Source organism: Nymphaea colorata, chromosome 14 (genome assembly GCF_008831285.2).
Source record: "Nymphaea colorata isolate Beijing-Zhang1983 chromosome 14, ASM883128v2, whole genome shotgun sequence".
NCBI classification, from domain to species: domain Eukaryota; kingdom Viridiplantae; phylum Streptophyta; class Magnoliopsida; order Nymphaeales; family Nymphaeaceae; genus Nymphaea; species Nymphaea colorata.
The window spans coordinates 2,730,932-2,754,198 of record NC_045151.1 but is presented as its reverse complement, the minus strand read 5'-3'; the positions used below and the strand labels follow the sequence as shown (position 1 = coordinate 2,754,198).

General features: G+C 37.7%; 1 protein-coding gene across 4 annotated transcripts; it reads left to right on the top strand.

Moving 5' to 3' along the window:
• The first annotated feature begins 879 nt into the window (after nucleotides 1-879).
• On the top strand, nucleotides 880-16,901 carry LOC116267534 (uncharacterized). Of its 4 annotated transcripts, XM_031649307.2 has the most exons (5): nucleotides 886-1,039; nucleotides 9,975-10,100; nucleotides 13,216-13,583; nucleotides 13,789-13,905; nucleotides 13,992-16,901. In XM_031649307.2, exons 3-5 carry the CDS (start codon nucleotides 13,308-13,310, stop codon nucleotides 16,224-16,226), a joined length of 2,628 nt encoding a protein of 875 aa, XP_031505167.1. In that variant the 5' UTR covers nucleotides 886-1,039; nucleotides 9,975-10,100; nucleotides 13,216-13,307; the 3' UTR covers nucleotides 16,227-16,901. The 4 variants fall into 4 exon arrangements, with proteins under 4 accessions (XP_031505168.1, XP_031505171.1, XP_031505167.1 ...); XM_031649308.2 differs by lacking the exon at nucleotides 9,975-10,100 and having other exon boundaries at nucleotides 880-1,039; XM_031649311.2 differs by lacking the exon at nucleotides 13,789-13,905 and having other exon boundaries at nucleotides 884-1,039.
• Nucleotides 16,902-23,267: the final 6,366 nt, after the last annotated feature.

Here is a 23,267-nt window from a genome sequence, read left to right as displayed (position 1 = left end):
TTGTAAGAGTGTAACACTCCAGAAGTTTAGTCCCGTGTTCAAGATTGTGAGGGATCTTCAATGACTTATAAAGAGAGGCTTTAATGAAATGATTGTCCTGGTTCCTAGCCTTTTTAGGATTGAAACCGAAACTGCTAGGGGACGGGTTGAGATTCGTCAAACCAGGGGCCCGAGCCCGGGAGTGGGTCGGGTTCTTATAAAGAACCTTTAGTTGGTTTTATTTGATACTTAATTTGAGTAGAGTTAGACTAGTTTAACTAAAAGTAAATAGAGACTCTTTCTAGTGTTCTAAACAGCAAAGACAACATGAGAGTCTTTTATTCAAAGAGAGTATGACAGTTCTAGAAAGAATCTCATGAGAATGTTTCACTTTAAGAATGCCATTAAAAGAAAGTGCATGATAATGATATCAATGAACAGAAAGGTAAATATCATGTATGTATCTTATAATACTGTTTATTGAAACTTGTTAAATGATAATAATACGTTTTCACATAACATGGCTTATTGGAACTTGTCAAACAATACCCTTAAATTGTTATAATTATATCCCTTGTATTTTATATATTATATTATATTTTAATGTATATTTTATTTTATTTGGGCCGAGATCGGGCTTGAGTTATGGGCCATCACGTCGGGCTTGTGTTAGCCTGTTAGGTTGCAGATCCGAAACTGAATTAGTTCTCATATATTAACACCGAAGGCAATCCTAATTGATTCGCGTTTTGTCTTGACGATCCGAATGCACAAATGGATATTACCGGGTAAATTATTCTCACCAATTTTAATGCATCACACCGTGAAGGTCACGGTGGCAGCACACCATGCGAGGCTTTCTGTTAACATCCGTCATCCGTAGAAATGAAGTGGGACCCACATTTGGTGCAGAGGCCGGGGAAAACGAGAAGGCTAATGCAATGCCGACGGTTGCCAACCAGGGGCAGGGGTTCACTCCAAAAGCACGCGAAGCCCCTCTCCCCCCTTCTATCACTCTCTCTCTCTCTCTATAGGGTTTCTCTTTGCCTCGGTTCCTTGGGTGAGTGCTCTTCTGCATTCACTTCTCACGTTTTGCAGATTCATTTTGTCAGACTCCATTGTTTCCTGGCGTGTCTCTAGTTTTTCCTTCCGCGTCTCGTTCTTCTCTTCACGTGCATATGGGGATGCTTCCTTGATATGTTCGTTCGTGCGGTTCGGTGTTGATTGAAGTTACTCGTGTCGTTTCTGTACTTCGTCCTGACGATGTTTGGTGTTTTTATTTCTGCTGCCTTTTGCGTTTGTTTTTTCTTGTTAGGCAGGATGGTGGCTTGTGATTATTTTGACATGGATGTTATGTTTCTGTATCACCACGATTGCATGGTTCTTAGTTTAGATTTTGGTTCGTTAACGAACAAATTGTCGACCGGATGGTGTGCTGGCTTGCTATTTTCGGATTGTTTTTCTGGCTTTGGCTCATGTATTTATTTACTGCGCGTCTATTAGTTGATAAATTCTGCTCTATGTTGTGTTTATATAAACCGAACACAAGCCACGCGATTTTTCTGAGGTTGTATATACTGATATACATATCCTATTTGGGGGGATCATGTGCGTCTAACCCTTGTGGTGACCGACTTTTGAGAAAATGTGTCGTCCTCCTTTGTTTATTGCAGTCATTAATTGGCTTGAGCTGTTGGACTCTGTTCCTTCTGGTTTATTTGTATTGGTGGATGTGGTCATACAAATTTTGTCTGTATTCTCTCAAACTGGATGAAAGTTTTGGTTTCATGTCAAGACGATGTTAACAAGATGGCGTCTAGGTGCTATTCGCTGCTATGCCTTATAGGTTAACAGTATTTCTTATTTAGCTGTTGTCCTATCCATCTCGACCATATTCGGGTGATGAACTTAGGTCGAACTGCATTTAAGTTTGATATGCTCCATACCTTGCTTATTCATTAAGAAGGCCTATCAATCTTCGTGTATCTATATTCCAAAGTAGCATGGTAGTTCCAAATGAGATGCATAAAGTGCAAAGTTTTTATATGCTACGCTTTAGAGGCTAGGCTAATATAAAAAGTTCCCATTATGTAGCACCAATGTCTTGGTCTGTGAAAGGGTTGATTATTATAATTACTGTCTACCACCACAATTATGCTCCACTATCACCTCATGATCATGGAATTTTCCATCCTCATCATTACCATTTCAACCATCACAATCGTATTTTTGTCTTGAATCCTGTATCACCATGCATTATTTACTGTTATTATCGTTATTGTTTTAATCATCATTATTGAGTGCTGCACTCTCTTGTCTATGGAAAATATATGGAAATGTAAAAGCTAATTTTTTAAGGTTGTATCACATAGATTGCTCATCTTGATTAGTTATCTTTATAAATATAATCTGTTCTCACAAAAGGAAACTAGGTGACCTAAATGGGCCTTACTTTTCGCCATGTACATGGTCTGAGAACTTATTAGGATTGTTCACCTTCTTTTTCCTTTTAATTTCCTTTCCCTTTCCTGAGGATTTTATCTTTCCATTTAAAAAAATTAAATAAAAGTGAAGTGCCTCTTTATGCCAAAAAAAAAAATTTACAAAAAAAAGTTTAGCAAGCATATAATCCAAATGTTTTTTTTTTCCCAAAAGGGCATGCATCTTATCTATTACAAGAAATATCATTGTAATTTTCTTGTGGTGATATGTTTAGAACAATGCAGAATTTTCTTCACATTATCAACTGGAATCAGTGGCAGAGACAGAAAGGAATTACATGGAGCATACACTTATATATTTTCACAAATTTTAGAGGGCCTAGCTCAATTTTTTTTGGGATAAATTTTAAGGGAGGTATGAGGTGGTTTTCCAAGACAATGTATGTATTTTAAAAAATTTTGAAAATCCAGGGGAGTCTGTGCCTTTCTGGCTTCCATTTGGCTTTGCTCCTGTTTGGAGTTATTTTGGTGATAATATCATGATTCGACACACACACACAGACATACACATATACGTATATGGGGTTTTCAAAGTATGAGCACAAAAAAAAAATGATTACTATTGTGCACCCATAAGCCATTCAATCATATTATTTTAAAGGTAAGTGGTAGTTACTTTTCCAAATCGACATCCACCTACTCTTCTTTATAAGTTGACAGCCTTCATAACAGTCTGATATAAAAAGATCCCATGATTGAAGTTGGTGCATTTCATACAGGCAAACCAATTGTGGTCACGTGTTTTTTTTTTTTTTTTTTACTGAAACTCATATGGATAAATTTGTGTTCTGTCAATGTGTAAATGAAATTTTATAAGAATATCAGCTGTCTGATCTTTCTATTTTTTAGCTTATAAAATTCATGTGACATGTCACATATCCAAAGGAATTTATTTTTATGCTGATTTCTCGTGCTTAATTTCCAAAAAATCCACTTGTAATTGTGATATCTCAAACAATATGGCTCTTTGACATACATGCAAGAATTCCAGGAAGTAAATAAAGGTTATTATTAGCTTTTTTTTTTTGTATGGGTTGGTGTTGTTTTGGCCATAGTTACAAAAAACACGTTGGAAACAAAAAACATGATAAATAACTTAGGAGTTTAAAACTTAAAAAAACGCTGTTTTTTTTTTAAACATGAAAAAGAAAAAAATAAGAAAAACACTCATGTTTTTCCTTTTATTTTCATTTTTTTCACGTTTTTCTAATGCCAAACTGTTTGTTTTCATTTTTGAATTTTTATTTGTTGCAAATGTACTTATTTTTTGATGTTTGTGTTACTAGTTTGTCACATATTCTATTTTGCCCTGGTTTTTAGAACTTTTTTTAATTTTTAAAAATTTACTGTATTTTCCCCTTTTTTTAAAGCCAGCTGTACTATACCCAAGAATATCCTCGCCGTTTATAGTTGCAATAATTTTTTTTTTCACTATGGTTTTGGCCTTAGGCCTTTGTTGAGATTGACAATATACCAGTTGCAAATTACGTTACTTGGTTACCACCTAGTTGGCTTGTTATCCCTTTGCTCGTTGTAGTCATTTATAGTAAATACCCAGATATGTACTTTTTTTCCTTTTGAACTAGCAGGCATTTGCAAGTATTGGTAATCAAATATTGGCTTGAGTATATTTCAGTTACATGTTTAGGGTCCCAAATTCCCAATTCTTCGAGACAAAATATTAGCATGTTTAATAACATTCTAGTTGGTCATATCTAGAGCCCTATTCCCTGTACAGAAGTGTTAACAATTTCTGTTATGTTTTTTAAAAATTATTTTGCTAACTGGTTAGATATTTTTTAGGAGTCCTGAGCACAGTTCTCATTTATGAACTCCAGTTAGACTATTTTCATCTATCATTTGGGAAATTAGTGATTATTATCTGTTAATCACTCTTTTGTTGTTATTGATATAAACTACAAATCACAGCAGTCTGTCAGCCAAATCATCTACCCATGTAATTTCAGCTTGATCGTGTAGAGGGATCATTGAAATTTTCAAAGATTATGTCCTAGCTCCTAAATAATGACTTCATAGATTTTTAATTTTTTCTTTTTGAGAAAAATAATGTTGCCCTGATTTTGCCATAATCCATCATTACCACAATCAGTTGAGCAGTGATCATAAAACTTTGATAGCTGTTCTACCTGTTCAGTTCATCCACCACATTTCTGTTATGTGTGTATTGTGTAGTATAATTTGGAGGGGCTTGCTTTCCTCATATTTTCCTAGAAACATCGAAAGTTGGAAACAATTAGGGATTATTCCTTCTTTTTTCTTTGGTCTTTATTTTACATTCTCACAAAATTAGCCAAGTTGACCTCCATGCGTTGCTGTCATGTTTCTTTGCATGTGGCATGTAATTAGAAGCATGAGGTTAACATGCAATCAGTTTTTGAAATTTGACTAAGGAACCAATCACCAGCACACTTGGACTAGAGTTGTTTTCTGTGACTTCTAGTGTTATATGCACAAAAAAAGTAACAAAGATGAGTCATGACTTTGCTGCAAGACACTTTAGTTTTCAGTTTCAGGCTTGCAAGGTTGACTAGTTTCTTTATCTATAGAACTACAATTAGTTTGACCTTTCAAGTTATGCATAGCGTGTTTTTTTTCTTTGAAACACGAACTTGTGCGTCTTATTTAAATTTATTTTTATTAGCTATTGTTTGTTTGTCGGCTGTGGAAGATCTTGTTCCATATAGCAATGTGTATGTCTGTTCAATGTTCACACCTTACAACGCAATATTAACATTTGTATATTTGGTCCTTTTACTGTGTTTTATGCGTGTTCAACATCCTAGGTTTTGATTTGTTACAGCCAGAAAAAGAGAAGCCGAAAGAATTATCATTAACGTAACCCTAATCTCAAGTTAAAGAGATTAGGGCTGGCGGTACATCATTTACAATATTAGTCCAAGCAACATTAGATAAATTAAAAGACCTACACTCCAACTTTCTAATATTGCAGAAACACTCTAGTCGACTGTTTAGAGTATTTAACATTCCCTCTCAAGCTGGAGCATATATATCAATCATGCTTAACTTGTTACAACCTCTCAGGGAATCGCCTATGGAGAAAGCCTTGGTAAAAATATCAGCAGCCTGATCTTTTGAGGAAACATGAACCGTGCTGATAACACCTTCTTGTTTTAGGCCCAAACATAGTGACAGTCCACTTCAATGTGCTTCGTCCTCTCATGGAAGACAAGGTTGCTTGCGATATAAGTTGCTGCCTTGTTATCACAATACATCTTCATTAGGAGATTCACTGAAATGCCCAAATCTAGAAGCATTGATCTGACCCATGACATTTTAGCTGTAGTTTGAGCCATAGCCCTATATTTAGACTCAGCACTAGGTCGAGCCACTACATTCTGCTTTTTGCTCATCCAAGAAATAAAATTGCCTCCCACAATGACACGAAAACCTGTAGTAGACTTCATGTCATCTGCAGACCTTGCATAATCAACATCATTATAAGCTTCTATGTCAACACATTCTCCTTTTTTGGACCATAACCCTTTGCCCGGGGTTGATTTTAAGTATCTGACTACCATTAGAGCAGCCTCCCAATGAACCTTTCGGGTTTTTTTTATGAATTGACTTAGCTTATTCACAACAAAGCTAATGTTAGGACGAGTGACAGTCAAAATGCTCTGACTCATCATCATGAATATGAACGCGAGGATTCATGGAAGTGTGGCAGGTTTAGCTCCCAATAAACCTGTTTCCCACAAAAGATCAAGAACATGCTTTCTTTGAGACACTACAATTCCTTTACTACTACGGGCCACCTCAATACCAAGAAAATAACGGAATTGTCCGAGATCTTTTGTGGCAAAGTGTTTCTGTGGAAACTCTATTGTCTGAGCTATGTCTTGATGACTTTCCCTAGTGAGAATAATATCATCAACATATACAATCAATATCACTATACCAGATATGCGTTGCTTGATAAACGACGAGTGATCAAGTTGGGATCGTCGAAATCCACATTTATATATAACCTCAGTTAGCTTATTGAACTATTCACGGGGACTTTGTTTAAGTCCATAAATAGCCTTTTTCAATTTGCATGTCTTGGAACACTCCCCCCGAGGTGGTTGTTGCTTATAGACGGTTTTAGAGAGATCTCCATATAGAAAGACATTTTTCACATCTAACTGAAATAGAGGCCATTCTTGCTGGACAACAAGAGATATAATCAATCGAATAGTGCCCCACCGAGCCACAGGTGAAAAAGTCTCAAAGAAGTCCATTCCATAAGTTTGTGTATTTCCTTTAGCAACAAGACGTGCCTTGAACCGTTCAATTGAACCATCAGAATGATACTTGATGGTGAACACCCATTTGAAGCCAATGCATCAGTGGATCCACCAAGTCCCAAGTCTCCCAAGAGATAAGAGCATCCATTTCCTCCTGCATGGCTTGCCTCCACCGAGAATCTAACAAGGCTTGATGATGAGAAGACGGGATAATGTGACTAGACATAGCTCGATCAAACTGCACCAAACTTGTACTCAGATAGTCAGTAGAGACAAAATTAGAAATTGGATGTAGTGTGCACTGTTGCTTGTCCTTGCGAATAGCAATTGGGAGATCATCTGCGGAGTAGTCATCATTTATACCTGAGTCAGTCTTATCAGGGGAGCTTACCTCTTGAGAAGACGTTGATGGATGGTTGGAAGAGGGGCCATGATGACAAGAGTAGACTGATGGAGGATTAAGGAAACGTTCACGTGACATAGGTTGAGACAGAGCAACAGAATCAATTGACACTGGAGGAATAGGAAGAGGAACAAATATAGACATCTCAGACGTAGGAGGACTCAAAGAGGAAAAATAAGGATGAAACTCAAAGAATTTTACATCCGCACTGATAATCTCTTTCTTGTCTGGATCAAAACACTTATATCCTTTTTGATTGGCAGAGTATCCAATGAATACACATTTGATGACATGAGCAACAAATTTGTTTTTGTTTGGGCCTAGGATGTGAGCAAAGGAGGTGCATCCAAATACTTTGGGAAGTATATGAAATAATGGTTGATCTGGATATGAACATTGAATGGGAATACGCTCTTGGATGGCTGACGTGGGTAATTTGTTAATGAGATAACATGCTGTAAAAATAACATCTTCCCAAAAGTAGGCAGACATGTGATAATGCAGCATGAGGTGCGAGCCACATTTAGGAGTTGCCGATGTTTACGTTCGACAACACCATCTTGTTGGGACGTGTGGAGACAAGTATATTGTGGTCGAATTCCATGATTGACATAGAATTGAAGTAGAACAAAAGATTTGAATTCAAAAGCATTATCAACGCGAATATTTTTTGGCAATGAAGCCAAACTGAGCATTTATTTCCTTGACAAATTTTTGAAGAATACATATAATTTCAGACCTTTTTCGTAACAAGAATACCCAACTAACTGACTCTAGTAAATGATCAACCAAAACAAGATAATACAAAAAATGTGAACAAAAAAAAAACCTGACTAGGACCTCACACATCCACATAAGATCAAATGGATTTTGACTAGATGGACTCTGACTCGAAGGAAAATTGCTTTGTGTATGCTTGCCTAACTGGCAAACATCATGTAAGAAAGACTCTGATGCAAAGTATCTGGAAACATACAACGACGGAGTTTGGACACTGATGGATGACTCAGTCTGAGATGCCACTGGAAAGGAGAAGTCCTCGAGGGGAATGAAGATGCAGCAACATCAACTGAGACCGATAGAAAATAGAGACCCTCACGTTCATGGCCGCCACCAATCATCTTTCCAGTTAGTAAGTCCTGAAAAGAACATGAACCAGGAAAAAAATGACTCTACACTGTAAGTCACAAGCCAATTGCTTAACAAATAACAAATTAATAGGAAACCGAGGAGCATATAGCACATGTGAAATAGTGCCTAAATGTGGGAGATAGATATCACCACTGCCCAAAACAGGGGACAACTTGCCATTAGGCAGTATGACATGCTGTGGCGTAGAGAATCTGATTAACAAAAAAATCTATGGTTGATTACAACAGTGCTTGGATGCACCAGAATCTATCATCCACGCCATACCTGGGTCATCTGTAGGAACACCAAGAGAGAAGGCTGAGTCTATTACAGTAGTGGCAGATGTAGAAGCAGATCTCTGAGCAAGAACAAGATCATATTCATCCTTACTTAAGTGGATATGACGTGGATATAGCCATATAGGAGGATCAGTAGAAGACTCAATAGATATCGTAGCCTTTGAGGAAGCCGCTTGGAATGAAGAAGGACCTTTGCCTGTAGTGATTCTACCTCCACCACGCCTAGGTGGACAAACAGAAGGGAGGTGAGGATGCTTGTCGCAACAACGATCCTCTAAATGACCCAGTTTGCCACAAAAGGTGCATTGAAACCTGTCGTGTTCTGCACCACGTCCCCTAACTCCAACATAAGGACTATGGCCACGTCCTCCTAATATCACAAGTGTAGAGACCCGTGTCATGCATAGGCTAAGAAAGAGTGACAACAAGGCGACTCAGCCTATTATATGTGTCTGCTAAGTCTGAAAGATCACTGCCTGTAAGGATTTGAGACTTTGCCATAGAGTACTCTAAAGATAACCCAGATAGAAACTTTGTTACCATATCAGTTTCAAAATGTGATGCATAGCAGTGCTGACAAGGTGGAAGAAGAGTCTTTAACTGTTCATACGCAGTAGTCAGTATAGCAAAATCTTGTGACAGGTCTTGATCACCTTGCCGTATGTTACATAACTCATTTTCCAATTGCAAAATCATAATAACATTAATAGCATGAGAATATGTCTTCCTCAAGAAAGGCCACATATCCTGTGGATGCCCATCAACTTTTGGTACACTTCTTTGTCTTTCCACTTTGGCAACAAAAGGGTAGGCACTTTTGACTGAACAGACTGCCTAGTAGGCAGTCTGTTCAGTCAAAAGTCAAAGTTGGCTTAGGCACAGATTAGGAGATTAGGTTGGTTAGGAAGCATATATATATATATATATATATATATATATATATATATATATATATGTAAATGAGTTCAACTATTCCCAAAATGGGATTGATTTGCTCACAGAGAAACAAACGTAGTACTGCTCAGATGGATTGGCACTTTTTTAAGGGGTCTGGCCCTCAGACGCCTTTAATTACTTTTAAACTACATGTCTAACATCTAATATAGATGAACGGGAAGGCTTTGTGTTTGGATTCTCAATACTGCTTGAAGCTAGGTGCTTACATCACATGGATCCTCCATTTGGACTTCCACTTTAGATCCTCTTATATGCATTTCTCATTATGAAGTATGAACTCCAGAAATTGCTGAATCGTAGAATTCAGTGTTGCATTCTGGATGTAGCCGGTTCAATTTGCTGATAATTTTTTGTTTCTAGACAGGGCAAACTTTCCTATATTAGGAGGGTTTTATCTTGTTCTTTTAGTTTTACCAGTTTTTTTTTCTTCCTCTAGTGCTGGAGGTTGAAATTGGAAAGCTTTGATGATTTGCCATGGCCAACGTGCCTCAGACTGCTTCTTTGTCTTCTGCTGTAGCATTACCATGAGCACATCATGACTTGTAACCCTGCATATATCTTGGTAAGTTTTTACAAGGTATGTCACATAATTTAATGCATTACAGGCAATTTCTTTGTAATGACATCAGGCACTCAAATGGTAGATGGAGTTAACCTGAATTTTCTCGTAAGATCAGATCTTGGGGGTTTGACTTTAAAGCAGCTGCATATTATTCTCACCCTTCTGTCGAAATGATGGTAGTGGTTGGGTCCATTAAATGCACCATGATTTGGGCTTCTTATAGTTTAGTATGCTGCTGATGGTGTTCTTTGGGACAGAAGGAAACACTGTTCTATGCTATAGGGTTTTGCTGTTGATACTACTGGAATTCTCAAGACTTGTTGACTTTAGCTTCAGTAATGGTGGCATAATTAAGTTTTGGGAAAGGAGTTGGACATGGAAATAGAGATCCCTCAGTTTCAAACTTGTTCAGCCATCAAAAGTGATGAGATATCCCTCTGAAGGATTACTGTGAAAAAAATATCTCTTCAACTCGGAATGGTTTCAAGAAAGTTGGTTTCTGTGAATATCTGATACTGCTGAAGGTTGTGGTGCATTTTAGTTGAATGCTGAAACTGAGTTTCAACTGGGGGTGAACAAGATTAATACCTTCTTTAATTCATCCAAAGAGGGGCAATTTTCTTGCTTTTCTTCTTTAAAATTTAAATATTTGAAAATGTAACATTAAGGACCAGTTTTGGTCAATATCATCAGAAGATCATATTGTTTAGCTTTTTTCTAAAGTTTTCCTTTGAGAATTTGTTTCTTGTTTTTAACTTTAGTGATATCTTCTAAAAAAAAAAAGGGAAAAAGGATTAACATCTTTCTAACTAAGAATGGTGATGTTTTCCTATTTTATTTGTCTCGCAGAAGTTGCATATTTCTTGCCATGCAATTTCTTGGTGAGGTCCTTAATTGTTTTGCAATAATTTGGGATTCAGGGCCTTTTCCCCTGCCAAGGTATTCAGCTCCTTATTATTAGCTTGAAGAGTGAATACATAAGGTAATGTCAAAGAAAGTTATTTGCAGGGTCCATCCCAAGTTTTCCATTCAAGTGAAAACCTGCTGAGGGATAGGCCCTCATCCATTTTATTAGCAAAAAATGGGATATATACAACAAAAAAATCAGATCCTTGTCAGGATGATAACATTACCAAAAGGAAAGTTGACTGGGATCCCAGCCAACTTGTCCCGCAATACATTCTCTATATCCCCTATCACCGGAACACAAAAACAACATACTACAGACTTCCACTGAAGGCTGATGGTACGCCAACTGCAATTTGCTGATAAGCCTCTGCGCATGCAAAAGATGTCTTGCCCTATCTGAGGTCCCTTTGATGACTTTGTCTAACTTATCTTTTCAAGCCTCATTGTTGGCTTGTACAACAATGATATGCTCAAAAGTATTAATCTTCTCTAGACATTTATTCAAGAATCAAAACCCAGTTCTCAGATTTCCATTGCTGCACTCGTTTTGGCAGGGGATTTGTTATTTCTGGCAACACATTTTGTCAAGCGTTGTGACTGGTGAGAAAGTTGCTTTGTTCTCGTTGCTGCCAGTTCTACACTTTTGGGATACAAAATATTGGATTCCCTATGGAAATGTCAGTTTTGTGACTCTATGTCTTGCTGGAAATGAATGGAAGGCTGTCTAAAGGAAGTCTGCACCTGCTTTTGACTGAATGATGACAACTCCTGGCTTGTAAATAATGACACTTCCTAACTGTAACCCACATTGGAATCGCTAAGCTAAAAGTTTTCCATTTCTTATCCTCTGATTATGATTGTCATCCATTCTTGGTAGCACCTTGCTGCATTTGTTTTCCTTTATGAAATATTTGGTTTAGCAACCACAAAAGCACATCTACTATGTCACACAGGTGTGGGGTGTGGCATTTTTCAAAAATCATGGATGCAAGTCCAGTATCTATCTATCTATCTCTCTGTCTGTCTATCGATGATTCTATATATGTATGTGTGTGTATATGTGTGTATATTGTCCATAAACAGAAACTAAGAATTACAGATAATAAGCTATGATTCTCTGAAGAAAAAGAAAGCAAGTGTTCATGATACTTAGCGCAGGTCTCTATCGTAAAAGTTTTTCAAGTTAATGGAAGCTATACTCCCCTTTTTGGGCCTCTTTTTGTTTGGTCTTCAATTGTGCTTTATTATTCTCTTTGGAAGTTTTACAATATCAATTAGCACACATAAAAGGTTCTTTTTTATACAAGGAGCTAAGCGTTCCTTGGTTCATTGTGATACCTTTTTCACTAATCTTTTTTTCCTGTCTTATGTATCAGAAATTTGACATCTAAACTGCTATAAAACTAGCTTTAACCATGTTGTCTGACTCTACCTTTTAGCCATTGTTCTTGCAGCCTGTTTAGCAAGAATTGCATAGTTTTCTTCTCTATCCAGGCTCTTCTTTTGCCTCACTATATTTTCACATTCATCTGTGGTTCAATTAGTAACAAAAAAACATGCTTTAATCTATCTTTAAATCGGTCATCTTCAGGCAATTCTTTTTCCATCTATTCTATACCTTATGATGTAGTTTTCATTTTTGATGAATAGATAAATGAATATCTACTTTTTCTTGTCCTTGCTTTTGCATCTAATTTGATGTAAATTTCATATTCTCTAGTAGAAAGATGGCAAAATTTTCATAACCAGTCATACGTATGACCAATCCTCTATGTATCTCTTTAAATGGCATTAATAAACCAAAAAGCTGTTGATGGATGTTTAGTATACTAATATGTATTTCAATTTGCTAAATACGTCACTGAGGGGATGTGATTTTTTTCTTTTGTTTTTCATCATATACATGTTGAAGCATGTATAGAAAATCTCATTGTGAACATCACTTGTCAACCACTGATTACAAGGATAGGACAAATATGAGGCAGGCTGTAGTGCATTTAATCTTTAATATGTTCTTCCATGCCACATTTGCTATAGAAGTCTAGCAGTATTCATTTGGCCATTGACTCCTGTTTATAGAAATCATGGTTTTATTTAATTTATTTTGTGACAGATCATTTATCCATTTCAAATGCTGGCATTGCATCCATAAATATGAATAATTGACATTTTTTCATGGTTAACGGTGACTCTGATTTGATCTCAGAAAGAACCTAATGAAATTGTGCACCTGAGAGAGTTGTATGTGCCTTGGATGCCGTTCCCGTTGTTGAGTTCTGTTGGCTAAGTGATCGGTCAATGATGTGGAATACTTCTCAAAACTGCCATCGTGAATTTGATGGGGCCATCTTCATGTGCAATCGTGAAACTAAGAAAGAGTGCCTAGCGAGAGGACTTTTTGGTCTTCCACCTTCCCAGGCTCAATTTGTGCAAAAAATTAAATCAGGAATGATATTATTTCTATTTGAATACGAGGAAAGGAAACTTTTTGGTGTATTCGAGGCATCTTCAGATGGTGGTATTGGTATTGTACCTGAGGCATTCAGTTCCTCCGGGAAATCATTCTCTTCTCAGGTGTGACTAGTATCTGCTGAGGATTCATCTGTACATGTTTTTCTTTTTTATTTCACCATTTAAGAAAAGACTGCCTGTTGCATAATAAATTTCTGTATTTTGGAACAAATGATAAAATTGTGATTGCTTGAACAATTGCTGCATTTATTCTACTTGAATCTACAACTTGTCACTGCTTTTTTTTTTTTCAATTTATTTCTCGCAGGTACGCATTCAAAGGATATGGTCCTGCTACCCTCTGTCTGAACCTGAGTTCTACAATGCACTGAAAGATAATTACTATACATCAAACAAATTTCGTTTCTTTCTCACGGAAAAACAGGTTTTCCATTAGATCGATCCCATGAAATTTCAATGGTCCTGGCAACTACTAGGAGCTTTCTGATTTGTGCTTTTGAAAACATGCAGGTTGAAGATCTTATAATATTGTTTTCTTCTAAGAAAATAAAAAATCAGGTTTCAGGGGATACAGAAATGCATTATTGGGCCATGGATCAATTCAAGAAACATGGTCGAGGTACGAGTCCGATGAATGAGCATGAAAAATCTGTAGAAGAAAGAGTCTCAGAAGAAAAGGTTGCTCTCACTAGCCTGGCTGATTTAAGACATAACTTTGACATTTGTAAGCCATACTTTGTACAGGTAGATTACCTGAATAAATTGCATGGGCAAGGTTCCCACTCAGAAAATGAAAACAACTCAGCTCCATATAGAACAGTTTCAGCACCTTGTTCTGATGCAAGCACCGCTGCAGATTTTTTGGGTGAGGATATATCAGATCTGCCTCAGTATTCCATCCCTTGTCTACAATACCATCAAGATCCTTTTTCTTCAGAAATTGAGCAGTATAGCAAGCAAGCACTTGTACAGGAACTTACAAAGCCAAGTGTTCCGGGCAGTCTCATGCTTGCTGATGACCCTATGCCTGTCCCATATTCTCGTTTCAATGTACCTCAAATGGGCATGGAAACCTCAGATTTCTCTAGCTGTCAGGCAGATTTTAGCAGTAGTGATCCTCTTGTTTGGTGGCATGGACTTGGGCTTCAAGATTTAGAAAATGTTAATGCGGTTGATAATGATGTGCATTATCAACATCCTGTTTGCCCTTCTTTTTATTCAGATCAATATATGAAGAGGACTAGTGCTTTTGAGCGTCTATCATTCACTCATGAAAGTGTTAGGGATCATGAGAACAATGTGGATGCTTCTGCTCATGATCTTATTGAGTTGTTGGCTGAAAGAAGGAAAATATGGAGAGTGCCCGCTCACAAGAAGGAAAGAGCCCAGCATTTTTGTGGAACTGACCAAGAGCATCTGACTGAAGAAGAGGTGGATGCAATTGTCACACTAGAGGTTGATGATGAAGCTTGTACCTCGTTTGAGGAAGCTGATCATGGTAGAAGGCAGTTTCCCAATTTTAGGCGCAGGAGTGACATTCGTAAAGAGATTAACAATGGAGGAACTTCTGAAGAAGGAGATTTGAAAGTGGACTCCTGCCATGTAACAAAGCGCAGAAAATTGATCCGGCCTTCTCTTAGCAAGATGCCTTCTTCAGTTGAACATGTTAGCGAAGAGAACAAAGCAGCAAGTCAGGGAGAAGCGGGTGCTATTGATCAGTGTGCTTTGCACTTGCTAAAGCAACATTCAGAAGATGGTGCTTGTGAAGGTCTGCAAGGGTCGTTTCAAATTCTTATTGGGCCTGTTGGTTGTATAGATCAGAATGTTGTTGGTCAGGAACAGCAAAAACCACTGCTACAGGAAACAGGTAGCAACTCTGGGCAACTGGATGTCCCCCAATCTGCATTGTCAGTAGCAAATACTAGTGGTGATGAAGATGAGAATCAGTTCATGCGAACAGGGTGCTTGACTCCAAATCCCATAATATGCTTGGGTGCTCAACCGGAGGTTAATTACCAACATTTGGTTGACAATGAAAATGGCAATTTGGCAGCATGGTCCCAGGCTATTCAGCAGGAAAGCATTTCAAATGTTGATGATAACCAAGATGGTAATCCAATTTTACAATCAGGGCCACTGACTCAAAATGCCACAGTAGTATTGGCTGATCAAGTAGTGGTTAAGCATGGGCATTTGGTCCATGATAGGGAAGGTGACTTGGATGAGCTACCTGAAACTGTTCAGCATGAGAGCACTTTGGAAACTGTAGAAGATCAAAGTAAAATTGTGCAGTCTGAAAATGAGAAGCAAATTTTGCATACAGGATCATTGCCTCATAAGACTCAGATGGTTTTAGCTGAACAAGCTGAAAATAAGCACAGACATTTAATTCATGATGGGCAGGGTGATGCGGAAGAGTTGTCTCAAGCTATTCATCAGCAAAGCACTGCAGAAGATGTCAGAAAGGATGAAAGTGACCTTGAGCAGCCTCAAAATGGGAATCAGATTTTGCAAGATGAATCCCATCCTCGAAATGTCAAAGCATCATTAGCTGAAGAAGCTGGCGTTAAGCATAACTATTTGGTTCATGAGGGGGAGGTTGTCTTGAGTGAGTTGTCCCAGGATACTCAGCAAGAAATCTCTATGGTACGTGTACAAAAAAATCAAGATATTCAGCTTTATCACAATGAGGATCAGATTTTGGATACAGGATCCTTGTCTCGGGGAAATAATAACTCTGGCTGAAGCTGAAATCAGTCCTGAAAACTTGACTCGTAATGCGGTGGGTGAGTTGAGAGAGTTATCCCAAGCTATTCATCTGGAGAGTACCAAGGCAAATATAGGAAATGATCATGGTCTGCAAGAAATTGTAGTGGGAAAAGTTAGAGACGCTCATGCAGAAGGCCGAGTATAGCAGGAGAACAATCTCAATGAAAGTTTTATGGATTGTTCATGTGGTCTTGTCTGAGAAGGTTTTGTGTATATGTGAAAATGCATTAATGTTTGAAGTAGGAGTGGCCATGTTGATATCGAGGAAAACGGTTATTCAGCTGGATATGATAAATGTCATGCCACTATTCAAGAGATGGTTGATACCCGGTGTAAATGTTAGGCGGTATTGCAATTACTGCAATTTTTTGTTGAAGAATGAGGCTTGATTAAGAACCTTTGTCACATCGCGGCCTTATTGATGCAGCAACTTTTCAGTTTGAGTTTTGAATCCGGCATTCTCTACTTAAGCCATCCTAGAGAATTCTTTTTTCTGTTGGCCGTTTTGAAAAGGTAGGCATCATTAGTTTGCCCTTTTATTTTCTTCTATTTTTGTAATGGAACCTTTTTATATAAATTCTTGGGTTGCGTGCTTATGAACGACTTGACCTGCAAGGGTAGTGTCAATGATTTATGCGTGTCTGTTTACCATGTTTTTGTTGTGATTTCTGGTGACTGGCAAAATCAACTAGAGGAAAAAAGATAAAGCCTGGGAGAAGTTTATAGAGGAGAACGAACAACACGTTAATAGGCTCTCTTTTTTCACATCCTCGTGTTTTTTCATACTTTAAGATAGGGGAGGAAACTTTTTAAATTAACTCCACCTTACATTTGCAAGTCTTGCTAAACTTTATTAAGAAACAACAAACTATCTACATAAGATAAATAGTTGGTTAGATTGCCAACAATTATTTATGCAGTTATTTGTTAAGGGGACGAGTATCTGTTATTAACGAACTGTTTACAGCCACATGATTTCTTCAACAATTTTGAACTGTTACTGGTCCAACTGTTAAATGAGATTATTTGTATTATGTAACTGGAGTGTGAAGATCTTTAACACTCAATTTATTCACAAGATGGTAGAATGACTTGTCTCAAGGTTTGATCCATTCTTTGAATATGACATGTTTAAAGTGTCCTCCAGTAAATTTGTTCATGAGCTATATAACAGTTAATGTCAATATGCTTAGTTCTCTAGTGAAATATATATTAGTGTGAGCTACTTGAAGATCCAACAACATTTGCTTTAATAAAAGAATTTTACATATTATGTTGGCATACTATAATCTAGTTATCAAGTGTGAACCAGTGACTTGTTACTTGGTTTTCCAAGATATTGGGCTTGCTCCTTGAGAGAAGCAGTATTCACGGTAATATAATGTCTTTTATGGACATGCTGCCGAGGATTGTAGAAGGCACTAAGCTGTAATGGACTATAATGTTAGATAAGATTTTTTAACCTAGATGGCTTTTCTGATGTTGAAATACCTTGAGGGCTGCCTTTTAATGAATTTTGTGAGGTCCCTAAATGAATGACTTAAAACATGGGCTGCATTGCTGTCTGGTGGTGTAATGGTAAGGTAGATGTGTTTTCCAACCAGTTGTCAGGAGGGGCTAGGACCTGTAAAATTTAATTTTGTAAGTGATAAGATCATGGGCGTGTCAAGAGCTGTACATGCTATTTGTGTATTATTCTTGAGATGGATGCATTCCTTCACTTGGCCAACTACCTCAAGAGGCAAAACTTGTAACAAGAAGGCTGAGATCCTTCATTTAAACTGTTGTGAAAGGTACTTCTTTAAATTGCAGGCTATAACATTCCTAGTTTCTTGTAGTGACTACTAGATCATGGATAGACTGCAACAGACAAAAACATTGGATCGCTCACATAGGTGAGTTAGAAAATTATATGATTGAGTAAACTGAGCTTTTCAAGTGTTTCGAAGAAATTTTGAAACTAATTTTGTGGACATTGTCTGAGGCCATATAGAGACTTGCGTAGTTTGCATGCCATAGTCTCCCCCTGTTTGTCTTCTTTCAAGTAATCTAGCAGAAATGCATTATGCATATTGCCCATCTGATAAAGAATCCGATTCTTAATGGTCGTTACTACAACTGCAGTACATGACATTTTTACCCACTAGGGCCAAACTTTCTACGTAATTGAGTCTCCTTATTGTGTGTATCACTTTGGAACTAGTTGCCCTTTGTAGCACTCGATACAACGTACTTGAGCTTAACATATGTAACCATTGCCATCCAACTAGCTTCACCCGATCAAGTAAGGAGTAACGAACCAAATATCATCTTCCTCCAATACATGCATTGTTGAGTCAATGGCTATTGTCCTTCTTTCGTAGCACTTTTGAAAGTTAGGTTTATGAGATACATGAAATGGTTGTAACAAGCCTTTGAGAGGTCGGGAAAAAGGATTTGAATGCAATAAATTAGATAAGAGGTAACACCTTCCCTTATTGGCCCCTTACGATTTGATTTTTTGTTTATAAAGAGGAAGTCATTTAGGTGTTCTTCTTGATTTGTTATTAGGCATTTGAGCTTGTCGGTCCAACAATTCGGATTGTGAGAGTGCATTTGATTCAGATGTAGCAGCTTGTGGACCATGGGAATCAATCAACTCAGCTTGGGTTTGACTTGGTTGAGTAAGGTGTGACTCAAAATTTTCAGTTGGTTAATAGTGGCTACTTTTAGGACGTCTATGGGTTCAGTTGATGTCAATGGCTGGCCCATGTGTTTATGTAATACAATGTGAATGGCTTAAAAAGCTTCTAGAAATGTGATTTTCTTTGAAGTTGTCTCAGGTGGTGAGTGAAAGCCGCCCGAAGAAGGGCTGAAGCCCTCATCTTTTTTCCGCACCTTTAGATTGCAGGGCTGCTTTGGAACCTAGGTAGACTAATGATACACCCATTATCTAGAGTGTCATAGTACCACTGTTTACAGTTCATATGCTAGATTGAATTGACACCGAGCTCTTACTGGTCTGCCAGTCACCTAGCTAAGCTATAGCCCTTAAGACAATTTTCTTTGAAGATGTTGGGTGGACAATGTATCTTTTAATTATGCTGTTGTTGAGACACATTCTCCCCAAAAACTAACACGAATATTAGCGTGAAAATGGAGAGATGAATCCATTGTATCAGTTCCACTTCCTACTCAGCCATATGTTTTCGGTAATTAGCCATGAATCGATGGATAACATGCTACTAACTGCTCCACATCAGCTTATGATGCTACAAACCCTTGAAAATTCTAAAATATGATGGTGTTTGCGCTCAATCTGCTAAGGATGACAATCACTGTGCTCAACCATGCCAATTATATTGTGGCTTCAACATGCAACTCATTTGGTGAGCAACTTCCCGAGTGACAAACTCATCCATTATTAGATGTTAGAGCTTCAATATTTCTTTGAAATTGAGTTTTTACAAAACTACAAGAAAATCTTTGGTAAGCTACAAGGCCTCTTCCATGTGCCTCACTAGATAAACCTATGTATGTGTGTTTGAAATCATTGATAAACAATACTAAGAAAGTAATGAGTTTCTTTTAAAGAGCACTGACGATACAATCCCCATATATTCTGCTGCAACCGTGCTGGGGGATCACCCCGAAATTTTATTGCCAAAATGAATCTATACGAAAAACGACAAAGAACAAAATAAGGCACTAATAGTTAAACCACACCCCACATTGTATTAGATTCCTTGAAGCAGGGATCAAGAAAAAGCTTCACTTGTGCAGGCGGATTACAATTAGAGATGTACAAAGAACTCCTAAGCTGAAAAAATAACGATGCAGCAGTCATGTTGTTTCTAGCTCGAGATTTACAAAAAACAAGCTTCTGCCTCCACCGAAGAGGTCCAACCACCAACTGAACTCCTTATCTACTGTTAGGGACTAGTAGAAGCATATAATCCAAAATTTCCCACATCGCCGCCTCATCCCCTTTGAAAGAAACCATACTACCAAAACAAACAGTAATCCCTCCACTGTCCTTAATGCAAAACACACCCTTGGTAATGGGCATTTGGTTCCACAATGCAGTGTAGAGATCAACCTTGTCCCTTTCTGGAGGAAGCCAGCAACTACTGTTAATACTAGGCGATAACCAAAGTTTAATAGCATTCAAGTCTTTGATCGGGCCCAACATCGCAATCTTCTTAAAATCCTCCCATACTGAATAGCATGCTTTCTTACTCATGACTCTCTGCCCATCATGCAAAATGGTGTTTCTGTATTTCCATAATGAGCTAACGATCAGCGCCGGCCATGCTGCCCATAACTTCTCTTTGGTCCACTATCAGACCATTTACATAATAAATCCTTAACGTTATCAGCGAACGACGTTTTCCCGTGGAACTTGGTGCACCAAAAGTGCCAAATTTTCTTTGCTCGCGGGTAAGAAAAGAGCAGCTGAGACAGAGAGTCAAACTCCCTCATGCAAACTGGACGTCTACTAGCGAGCTGAATACCGAATTGCTGAAAGACGATAGTCTGTTAGAAGTCTGTTTTCGGTTGCCAGGTACAGGAACCATGAAGCAGCCGGTGGAGCATATTTGGTCTAAATTATCGATCTCCAGTCTTGTGAGGCGAAAGTCACTCTAATCAAATCATAAATCTCTCATGAACTCACCTCTTGAGCAGCCTCCTTTCCCCACATCAGCCTATCAGATCCTTCTGAGACAACAAAAGACTCAACACCCTTTTAATCCAAGGGGAAGACACCAAGCTACACAAAATATCTCTCTGATGCAGTCACTTCTCAATCGACTCATGGAGGGAATACTGGACTCTTCCACATTCCTCTCTAGATAGAAGACCACAAGGACCCAAATCCCACGACTCAATTCAGAAGTGCCCATTTCTCCCATTACCAAAGTCCATCTACGTAACTCTAAAAATTTAGTCTCGTTTAATTTTGTATTGAAGATTGTAAAAAATCTTCAAAAGCTTATAAAAAAGGTTATTAAATAGATGGTTGTTTTGGTTTCTATCTTTTTTAGGATAGGATTAGGGGGCGAAGGGCCGGGTTGTTATAGTAGATTGTAACACTCAAAAATTTAGTCATGTATTGAAGATTGTGAGGAATTTGATAGTTTCGAGCATGCAGTTGTTAACATTAAAGGGAGTAAAGGAGGACTTCAACCCATTAACAACCAGTTTGGCTTTACTACCCAACTCAAGCAGGAGATTCTTGATAGCCCTAATGATCTTCTCATCAGCTGCAGAGAAAAGGATAAGATCATCAGCAAATAAAGGAGCCGGGGGTGGGGGTGGAGGGGGGAGAAGATTCATACGTGTAGGTCTAGGCATCACATTATTCTGCTTTAATTTTCCTATTGAAGATCTCCCAGGCCAACAGAAACAAGTAAAGCGAGAGAAGATCCCCTTGTCGGGGAAGACAACCCATTGACTGGTGACCGATACACAATAAGCATCATAGAGAAGTATAAAACCGTTAAATAACAGTTCCTACAATTTCCAAACTATGTCTACCAAATAATGGAAAAAGAACGAGGAGAGGTATCTTACAGAGATCCAAGCCCCTCCCCATTTTCCCTTGCCCCTTGGGATCTTAAGCTGTATTGAGATATGGGTAAGAAGTGGTATACCCATCAAATAGAGTTTCTCACATTCACTATTTACAATTCAAAAGAATAGCATTTATGAGAACTAAACTAACGTCCAGACTTTCACAATCAAACCAGCTACATTATACCCCTCAGGACAAATGATGCGTGCAAGAATTAATGATAAACTACATACTCATTTCTCCCTTCACGCAGCATATTAATGTATCATTACCTGCTTGTATCGTATCTTCTCCCTTCTTATACACAATTCAACTTGCTTCACTTACCATAATTAATAATGTATTTTTCATCTGAAAGTGTGACCGAACAAAACAACATGAAGCTAAACTAATGAATATCAACAAGTGTTAATGAAAGGAAATTAACAAGACCACCCAGCTTACAAAGGACTTTTAGATTGAGGATAGCCCACATGTTGGAGGAGTTTGCACATAGCATGAAGATAATCCTCTCCACAGGTTTCCCAAGTGTCAAGAAGGTACATATATAAATAGCACGACCAAAAATATATTAAGATTGAGCAAGTAATGCCAATGCATCAAATTCATGGATTACCAACCAAAATTTGAAACTCTAAATAAAATCCTATTTATAATTGGATGCAATTTCGTTACACAAGTCTAAGTTTAAATAGAAATTAATCCAATTTTGTCAAAAGTAGCCTCAATGGGTATAACATAGCTGATCATATTGATAGACTGGTGAAAGTACGGTAATCAGTTCGATTATTATGGACTCTACTTCTCTATACTATAAACGGTAGATGTGTCACACTTAACTGATGGGTATTTTAATTTTCACCGAGGTTTCAAAGTAGTCCTGGATTCTAGGGGCAAGGATTCACCTCCTATATGCCTTACTAGATCCTCGTTTAAAGCAAACAACATAAATACTTAACTTTAGTTGGGTTTTTAAGAGATTTTTTTTTTTAAACCGAACTCGAGAGGTTAGCATAATTGACGACCTCAGCCTTGAGGGGCTGAGTATGTCTCACTCCAAAATTTTAAGTTGTTAACGAAATATTGAAGGTATAAGGCAAGAAGTAAAACTAAGAGGGTAGATCTCAAATTACAAAAGTACAAAAGTATAGTTGTTAATGTCGCTCCGTATCATAGCATATGGACCCCATTATATTGGGAGACCTTTATTTTTAAAACTATTTTAAAATAACTTCATTATTTTTCAATTTATAAATCAGAAATAAGGAGATACAAACTAATAGGTTTTCAAATATATATCAGAAATAAGGAGATACAAACTAATAGGTTGTCAAATATATATTAGCTAATACGATGCGTCAATGAACAAGACACGCATTCGGTCTTTTACAACTTTAGGTTAACAAGAAAGACAAGGGTGACAAAGGATGTCAACAGGTTGTACCTTTTGTCATGTCTACTTT

Excerpts from the sequence above, each read along its gene's own strand:
- LOC116267534 (XM_031649308.2), top strand. The coding sequence starts at position 13,308 with ATGATGTGGAATACTTCTCAAAACTGCCATCGTGAATTTGATGGGGCC. Across the intron at positions 13,584-13,788 it reads GGAAATCATTCTCTTCTCAG|GTACGCATTCAAAGGATATG; the intron begins GTGTGACTAGTA and ends TATTTCTCGCAG. Across the intron at positions 13,906-13,991 it reads TCTTTCTCACGGAAAAACAG|GTTGAAGATCTTATAATATT; the intron begins GTTTTCCATTAG and ends GAAAACATGCAG.